The sequence below is a fragment of the Urocampus carinirostris genome, chromosome 2, assembly GCF_059441175.1.
Source record: "Urocampus carinirostris isolate Australia breed hairy pipefish chromosome 2, RoL_Ucar_1.0, whole genome shotgun sequence".
NCBI lineage: Eukaryota > Metazoa > Chordata > Actinopteri > Syngnathiformes > Syngnathidae > Urocampus > Urocampus carinirostris.
This window is the reverse complement of record NC_142350.1, coordinates 15,293,805-15,303,683: the sequence shown is the minus strand read 5'-3', so window position 1 is coordinate 15,303,683 and position 9,879 is coordinate 15,293,805. Positions and strand designations below refer to the sequence as shown.

The following is a 9,879-nucleotide window of genomic DNA, read 5'->3' as shown; positions in this document are numbered from 1 at the left end:
ATATACTGATTAAAGGGATAAGCACAAACCTGTCTTTTTTCATTTTCTTCTTTTATACTTCCTTTTTTTCTTAACTTCTTTATATATATATGTTTACATATACCGGAGCCATATCTCCCTAGTGGGAGGTGGCGAGAGTCATTTCTGACTCTTTCTGGGAGATTGATACAGAGGAGGGGATTACCAGCCCCCTCACTCAATCCAACTGATGTGTTGGCAGTCATTAGGTGACCAAATCCCCCAATTCCAACCCCCAATGCCGAGCACCAAGCAGGGAGGCCATTGGTACCAATGTTGTAAGTCTTAGGTATGACTCGGTCGAGGCTTGAACCACAACCTCTCAGTCTCGGAGCGGGCTCCCTACCCCCAAGGCCACCGAGCTAGTCTAACTTCTTTGTACGACATCATAATTCATAATATAATGCATCAAAGCAAGTGAGCCGTTTGAGAGCCAGCTCTCTTTAACGAGTTGAGCCGAAAAAGCCGGTTCTCTAAAAAGAGACGGACTTCCTTTCACTAAACAACTACCACGCAATATTGCATGATGGGAAATCCCCAGGCGGAAGACGCATGCGCACAGTAGCATCAAACCGCTCGCTTCGTTTGCAACGAAAACAACGATACCGTGATAGAGGCTGCCGCGACGAACTCGTTTGACTTGATTGATTTGCCGTTTCGTGATAGTTTGTGTATCCCGGATGGTACCCATCATTGACAAATTTGCATTTTTCCGTACAGATTTTCTTGTACGTCGTACACGTCTTAAAATGCATAATAAACGTACTTTGTACGGCAAAAACGTACAGGTTGACAGGTATGTAATTTACACACCTGTGCGATTTTGTTGAATTTGTTACGATTTTTTGCTGAAATGTTTTAATATTAAATTAGTAGGATTTTTATTAAACATACTATTTTTGCCCATTTTAAGTACGATTTTTTTATTTTTTATTATTAAACGTGATTTGTATGTTCGCCGCTGTCTACAAAATCCCGCGTGATTTACGAGATTTCGTCTGCACCTGGGTTAATTTATTTGTTTCCCGGACGGAATAAGTATCTAAAAAGTGAAACACAACTACAGGTTTCATACACCTTTTTCATGGCCAAATTCAAACACTTTTTAAGCACTTTCAATGTCAATTTACCTATTTCTCCAGTACCCGGCATCTTGGCCTTTTCATCTGTCCTCTTAGGCACGATGCATAGATGACGCATCGCATGACAACGCCATACAAACTAATGCCAGCTTCCGTTAGTAATGCAGAAGCGTGTCGGCTTTATTTTGAAGCCTGATTTATATGTCTTCATTTATTTTCTTAGATTTGGACTTCCAGGAAACATGGGAACAATTTCAAGCATTTACAATCACATTTCAAACCTTAAAAGCACAACACAAAATTTCAAGCACTTTCAAGAATTTTAAGCACCCACACGAATCCTGCAAACTAAGTATATACATTTTCCAAAACTGGAATGAATCTTGAAAGATACTTATCTCTCCTTTGTTCCTTTTTGTTTTGTTTTTATCTTTAAAGTCTTTTATGAAATGTTTATCCTGGAGTGCCACGTCTAACCTCTTTGTAAACAATGTGTTCTAAGTTTCGATCAATCAGTGAAAATAAAGACAATTGTATTCCATTCTAAGATTGAAACAGAGAGACTATATCACACCTCAATTTTTGAACTGGGGGAAGCTTATTCATTCCTCCCCCAAGACCTGCAAAAGATGAAAATTGCTTCCTTTTGAATGGTAATAATTACCCAGAAAGAAAATAGTGAATCAATATTTTCAGTGCCATTTATAATTTGACACATCAGACCTCAATTTCTCAACTGGGGAAAGCTTATTCATTCCTCCCCCAAGACATGAAAAAGACGACAATTGCTTCATTCTGAATGTTAATCTTCACCCAGAAAGAAAATAGTGATTCAATACTTTCAGTACCATTTATAATTTGACACATCAGACCTCAATTTCTTAACTGGGGAAAGCTTATTTATTCCTCCCCCGGGACATGAAATAGACGAAGATTGCTTCATTCTGAATCTTAATCTTCACCCAGAAATAAATAGTGATTCAATAATTTCAGTGCCATTTATAATTTGCCACATCAAACCTCAATTTTTAAACTGGGGAAAGCTTATTCATTCCTCCTCCAAGACATGAAAAAGACGAAGATTGCTTCATTCTGAATGTTAATCTTCACCCAGAAAAAAATAGTGAATCAACACGTTAAGTGCCATTTATAATTTGACAGAACAGACCTCAATTTCTAAACTGGGGAAAGCTTATTCATTCCTCCTCAAAGACATGAAAAAGACGAAGATTGCTTCATTCTGAATGTTAATCTTCACCCAGAAAAAAATAGTAAATCAATACTTTCAGTGCCATTTATAATTTGACAGAACAGACCTCAATTTCTAAACTATAAACTGGGGGGGGGCACCTTATTCATTCCTCCCCACAGACATAAAAAAAGACAATTGCTTCATTATGGATGTTAATCTTCACCCAGAAAGAAAATAATGAATCAATACTTTCAGCACCATTGATCATTTGACACAACAAACCTCAATATCTAAACTCTAAACTGAGGGGAAAGCTTATTCATTCATCCCCAGAAACATAAAAAAGACGACAATTGCTCCATTATGAATCTTAATCTTCACCGAGATATTTTGGAAACAACCTGGTTGAAAATTGACATTCTTATTCTATATGAAGCTTATTCATCCCTCCCCCAGACATGAAAAAGAATATGATTGCTTCATTATGAATCTTAATCTTCACCCGGATTATGTTTTTTTTTTTATATGATGGTAAATATTAACATTCAGAATGAACCAATTATCATCTTTTTCATGTGGTTGGAGGAATAAATAAGCTTCACCCTCGTTAAGAATGGGAAGTTTTAAGTCTTAAACCTTGAATAGTACTGATTGTATGTCTGTTTGATTTTTTAATTCAGGATGAAGATTAAAATTTTTAATGAATCATTTGTCATCGTTTTTATGTCTGGGGAGAAGAATAAACTTTTTGTCAGTTAAGTCAAGAAATCGGGATTTGACGACTAACCAGTCAATGGCACTCAAAGAGTCCATCATAAATTTAAACCAAGGGTGTAAATTCCTAAATATTTCGGACATTTTTCATTTTTTTAATGGTGGGAGCAGAGTCTAGATGTGTTCTTAGTTATCCCGTAGGCATCACTGTTATGTTTCAATAAAACAAATTTATTTTGAATATTTGAGTTTATTAGTAAACCCCATCTTTATCACATAACATCTGCAGAGTGTTAGACAGACACACAGTGTGATTTTGACGGATGCTTTACATATTGTCATTGAACATGGACACCAAAGGCTCGATCCAGCTGCTGATGTCCTCAATCTTCTCCTTCAGGGTGTTGTAGAGGTCCTGCGAGGTGCTTTCGTAGCTTTTGGTGATCTCCTCCGCTGTGGTCTGAATGGTGTCCTTCACGCTCTCCACCTGGGACTGGAGCAGGTCGTTGAGGGTGCTAATCTTGGCCTGTGTGCTGTCTCGGACTTGAGCGAAATAAGGGTCCAGGTGCCTCCTAAGGTCCTCGATGTTGTCTGCGGTGCGGGACTGTAGTTTCTCCAAATAGGTGCTCACTTGACTGAGATCACAAGTCACCATAGATGCCGGATTAGTGAGTTGCTTTTATCTACTGGTTGTGAAACTCATTTTAGTTTATCTCTATAAGCTAATAGTTAAAATTATATTATCGCCAGTAATAAAAGCCTTGATAAAATGTGTTTATCTGGTCCTGAACAAGAGAAGAAGAAAATAAAGGACAAGAAGACAACAACAAGGTTGAAGAAAAAGCAAATGACAATAAGAAGGAGTAGAACTGTAATATGAACAAGAGGAACAACAAGAGAACAAGGAAGAAAAAAATAAGAACATCAAATGAACAGAGAAGAAGCAGAAATTGAAGAACAGGAAGAATAAAATGACGACACTGACAACAGAGAAAAATATATGGATGTCCAAGAGCAAGACATAGAAAAAAAGATTAATACAGGGAAAGAAGAACAATAACACCGAGAGAGAGAAAAATATATCAAAGGAGAAAAGGAAGCATGAAAATATGACACCAATAAAGAAGACAAGAAAGATGAACTAGAGAAAGAGAAGATAAACATGAATAAGAACCCAAAGTAGAGAAAAAAGAAGAAAAGAAAGGAGAATACAACAAGAGAAGAAGAAGAAGCAGAAAAATAACAGGGGAAAATGATAACAAAATAACGGGCAATTTACAGCAGAGAAAGAGAAAATAAATATAAAGAAGAACACAAAGGAGAGAACAAAGAACAACAGGAAGAAGAAACTAAAATAAAGAGATCAACAAGGGGGAAAAAAGAAGAGCAACAAGAGGAACAAAGACCAGAGCAACAAGAGGAACAAAGAAGCAGACCAGGAAGATGAGGGAGAGAAAGATAAAAGGCTAAACATGAAGAAGGGGAGGAAGAACATGAATGAGAGAAAGAAGAACAGAGAAAAGAACAAAAGGAAGGAGAACAACACCGGGGATGAAAAACAACACTTAAAGAAGAGGGGAGAATCAGAAGTGGAAGAGCAAGAAGAAGAGAAAGACAAGATGAACAAGAAGAAGAAGAAAAATGATATTAATGAGGGTAAGAATAATTACAAAGTGAACAACAAGAGGAAGAAGAGCAACAACAAAATAAGGCAGATGAAGAAGCGGAAGTGGAAAAACAACTAGGTGAAGAAACGATAAAAACACAAAAGACAAGGAAACTCAGGAGGACCAACAACCGGAAGTAGAAGAATAATTTGACAGCTAAAGGAAGGAGAACAAAAAGCAGAAGGACGAGAAAATAAGATGACAAAGGTGAGAAAGAGAAGAAGATGAACATAAAGAGGAAGAAAATTAAAATCGCAAGGAAGAAAAATGGATGACCAAGTAGAAGTAGAAAAATCACAATGACACTAATGATAATAAGAATGACCAAAAAAACAGACATAGGAAGGAAAAGAACAATAAGAGGGAGAAAGAGAAGTGGAAGAAAAAGTAAAAAAAGATGACACCAACAAAGAAGATGACGAGGAAGTTGAAGGAACGAGAGAGGATAATAGACATGAAGAGGAAGTACAAGAGGAATGAAAAAAGAAGGAGAAAAACAAGGGCGAGAAGAAGAAAACCACAATGAAGAATATAAACAATGGCAATGACAATAATAAAACAATAACGGGGATAGTTTACGAGAAAATTATTAAAATATCACCACTAACTTTCTGATCTCCATGGCGTCCTTGTGGAGCCTTTTCTTCATCTTGCGGGTGTAGGTGGTGACTCTGAGTCTGACCTCATCCGAGTTCTGCTCCACCATCGTCCGCAGTTCCTGCTGGTACTGGTCCATTTGGTCCCGGGCGTCCACCACCCGCTCCTGAAAGCGCTCCAGCAAGCTCTGAAGGTCCTTGCCCATACGTCCGGCTGTGTCCCGAGTGTATGGAACCAGCCTGTTCTCAAGGTCCTCTCGGTAGGCCGTCAGTTCGGCCATGCTGTCTTGAATCAAGGTTCTTGAGGGAGGGAGAAAAAAAATCAAAGGTTTCACATCAATAGATCTACTGCAGGGCCTTGCAAAACTGTTGGCTCTCCACAATATTTTTGTCATATTGCCACATTTCATGCTTCAAACATGAAGATAAAAAAACATGTCATGTCAGAGGCAATCATGAAGTAAACCAAATTTCTTCAACATCTTATATTCACAACGAAAAAACTGAAAAGGAAGTGTTGCAGAAATATTGCCCCTCTGTTCTCTCAGCTTACTGAGCTCATCCAACTGACTCCAGAAGTTCCCTTATGGCGTCTGAATGATCCAATGTTGACCTAAATGACTAACAATTACCAAAATAGTGGACCTGTGTGTCATTAAGTCTCAGTGGAAATACACTTGCTCTGTGATAGACTTGGAGGTTTGTGAAAGGAAAATCTAGCATTATGAACACCAAAAACCACACAAGGCAGGTCCGGTATAAAGTCATAGAAAACTTTAAATCAGTTGTGGGATACAAGAAAATTTCACATTTACAAATCTTCCGAAGCACTGTGCAAGCAATGATATCCAAATAGAATGAGCATAAAACCACGGCAAACCTACCAAGACCTGGCTGTTCCTCTAGACTTCTGGCCAAAACAAAGAGAAAACTAATCAGAGAAGCACCCAAAAGGCCCATGATCGACCTGCAGGGATATACAACTGAGGTGGGACGATATTTGTATAAGACAACTATTAGTCCTACTCTGCATGAGATTTCCTTTTATTGAAGACTGGCAAAAATAAATCCCTTTCTAAAAGAATACTATAAAATTGCACGTTTGGTGTTTGCAATAAGCCACTTGGGACACAAATAACATGTGTAACAAGGTGCTCAATGCAAAGCGTTATGTTTAGCATAAGAGTAAGATTCTACATCACCCTGAAAACACCATTCCAACTGTCAAACATAGTGGTGGCAGTATCATACTCTGAGGTTGCTTTTCTTCAGCAGGGACTGAGGAGATTGTTAAAGTTGATGGACAGAGCCAAATACAGGGCGATTCTGACAGAAAATCAGTTGGAGTCTGCAGGAGATCTGAGAATGGCCGCGTGTTCACCTTCAAACAGGACAACAACCCCTAAACCTAAAAAAAGATTACAAAGAAAAAGTTCAAAACTCACAGTATGAAAGTCTTAGAATGACCAAACCAAAGTCCAGACCTCATCCCTATACAGCATTTCTGGAAAATGCTGTGCACAAGCAATCACCATCAAACCTTAAGGAACTTCAGCTGTTTTGCTAGGAATAATGGGCACATTTTTCTGTTTCGAGGTATGAAAACCTTATTGAAACATACCTAAAAAGGCATGTGGCTGTGATCAAAGCAAAAGTAGATTGTGCAAAGTATTACTCAGAGAGGACCAATAGTTTTGCAACACATACTTTTCAATTCATATTGTTGAATACATTTGGTTTATCCTCACAATTATGTCTCCCATGTTATTGGTTTTTGGAAATTATTCAGAGTTTGAAGCCTGAAAAATGGAAATATGTCGAAAAGTGCTTGGGGGGGGGGGGGGGGGGGGGGCGGCGGTTGGGGTGCAATATTTTCGCAAGGCACTTTATGTGTCAGGTTTATTCTTGTACAGCCGCTACTAAAGTCAACTAATGGAGTCCCCTAAGATGGCTCCCAAACAAACTCACTCCAGTTCTCTGCTGATCTGGGAGCTCCTGATGTCCTTCACCATCTCCTCAGCTTTGCCGTTGAGCTCCGTGAAATAGTTCTGGAAGAATTCCTCCCAGGTGCTCACGGGCGCATCCTGGAACAAACTCTTGGCCTGGCAGCCTAAAAGGATCATATTAGGGAGAGGTGGGCAATCTAAGGCCCGAGGACAACGCGCGGCCAGTCGGGCTTTTTTATCCGGCCCGCCAGACGAAAATGGTCAAAACATAACATCAATATATAATACTAGATAAAGTACTACAATTAAAAATGTGTTTTGGGCCCGACATTGTAACTTTGTGTGTCTACAACAAAAATACTTTTAAATAGCTACAAAACTAAATGTAAAATGTAGAAACAGGGACCTCATGTGTTATTTTGCTTTCATTCTGAATATAAAGAATATTATAAAGATACAACAAAAATACTACACTACAAATACTTCTACAATAATATCATAACAGAAATACTACAAAAATACAACTTGAGTAATATTACTAAAATACTGAAAAAAATACTACAAAAATACTACTATGGAAATATGACATGAAAATACTTAAAAAATACTACTTTAGAAATGCTACAAAAATACTGAAATATGTATGGAAATACTTAAAAAATACGTCTACAGAAATACTACAAAAATACCACAACAGAAATACTTTGACAGAGATACCACAAAAATTCTAACGATGAAATAGTACGACAGATATACTATGGAAATACTACAAAAATACTACAGAAATATGACAGAAATACAACTACAATAATACTACGAAAATACTACAGGAAAATACCTGAAAATTCGACAAAATACGTATTCAGAAATATTACAAAACTATCACTGCAGAAATATTACTACAGGAATACTATACAAAAATTTTGCTACAAAAACATTTTGACAAATAAAGTACAGAAATACTAATACAGAAATATTATAAAAGATATACTACAATAACATTTCGACAGAAATACTACAAAAATACCACAACAAAAATATTTTGACAGAAATACTTCTAAAATACTAATACAGATTACAATAGATATTATACGAAGAAAATTACTATTGAATTACTACAAAAATACAACTACAGTATTACTACAAAAATACTACATGAAAATACTTCAAAAATACTACTTTGGAAATACTACAAAAATACTCAAAAAATAAAACAAAAATACTATGATGGAAATACTTTAAAAAATACTTCTATAGAAATATTACAACACAAATACGACAAAAATACTAATTCAGAAATATTATGACGGATATACCACAAAAATTCGACAAAAAGAATACTAAAATAATAAGAAGAAAATTGTACTAAAGTAAAACAACAGTAATAGTAAGAAACTAAATAAAAAAGTATTTTGCCTAATGAGAAACTAATCTGTTTAAAAAAACAAATGTAAAAAAAATATGATGTGTAGATTTCTGCATATATATATTTTTTTTCATAAATGAAAAAAAAATGAGATCGGCGTCCTTGATCGGCCCCTCTGCCACTTTTTTTTACCCCAATGTGGCCCCTGACTCCAAACAGTTGCCCAACCCTGGGTCTTTTACGGTAAAACTGGACAGAAAAACATACCTGAGACGACTGCCAAGGCGACGAGGACCACAAAGATCTTCATGACGAGACGAGCGACCACTCGGTCTGAGCCGGTCGGCTATTTATGCGTCTGCGTTATCCGGGAGCGTTCGAAGTTCTTGTCATGGAGCGAGTTGTCAACTTTTATTGCTGTGCGTGTTGTTTTGGAGCCACGTTGCACTCAGACGTCACGGGTCAAAATTTGGAACCTGGAACACAAGATCTGGACTTTTGTCAGGATCTACAATGCCTTGCAAAAGTATTGACACCCCCCCTTTCTCTTTTTTTTTTTTTTTTTGTAATTATTAACATATTACCATATTTCAGGCTTCAAACATATAGATTGAAAATATTCAACATATTTTTTAGGAGACACAATCATGAAAAGAAACCAAATGTATTCAACAGTTTATATTGTACTGATAAATAAAGTACTGAAAAGTATGAAAATATACTTAATAGAACGAAAAAGTGGTGAAAAGAACAAAAACTAAAATATCATTTTAGTCTGTGAACACTTTTTTTGTGACATCCGACGGACTTATTTACCTGCAAGTCAATTTTTGACATGATGCGCCTCATCTTTTTTCTCTTGTGCTGATCTCAGGATATTAGTTGGCAGGCCTGTTCCAGCGCACAGGCTGTATGTTTAAAACCCCGTACAGCATGCAGGTCAGACATACTTCCCGCCTACTGCATGAGTATGTTTATTTAAAAAGAAAAAAAAAAAAAAACAGCATGTGTCACTTATTTCTATCAAGTTATAATTTTTTCAACAAATGCAAAACAAATTCTCCTCCCTACCACTAGAGGTCAGTAAAGGTGTAAAAGAGCTGACATCCAATCTGGTTTCATGTTAAGGACAACAGAAATATACTTCCCATTTTTATTTTATTTTGCATTAACAAATATGAGCTTCCAGTATTAGGAAAAAAGAATGTAGTTTTACATGACGGTTCATGTATTTCGACACAATATTTTTTTGAAGGGTTTTTACCTTTAGGTGGTGCTAGATATTACACAGTCTCCCT

At 36.8% G+C, this 9,879-nt stretch overlaps 1 protein-coding gene across 1 annotated transcript; it reads right to left on the bottom strand.

Moving 5' to 3' along the window:
* Window positions 1-3,260: 3,260 nt before the first annotated feature.
* apoea (apolipoprotein Ea) lies at window positions 3,261-9,669 on the bottom strand. The gene is made up of 4 exons (XM_088329096.1): window positions 8,849-9,669; window positions 7,238-7,379; window positions 5,282-5,569; window positions 3,261-3,641 (listed from the first exon to the last, which is right to left on the bottom strand). Exons 1-4 carry the CDS (start codon window positions 8,889-8,891, stop codon window positions 3,335-3,337), a joined length of 780 nt encoding a protein of 259 aa, XP_088185222.1. The 5' UTR covers window positions 8,892-9,669; the 3' UTR covers window positions 3,261-3,334.
* Window positions 9,670-9,879: the final 210 nt, after the last annotated feature.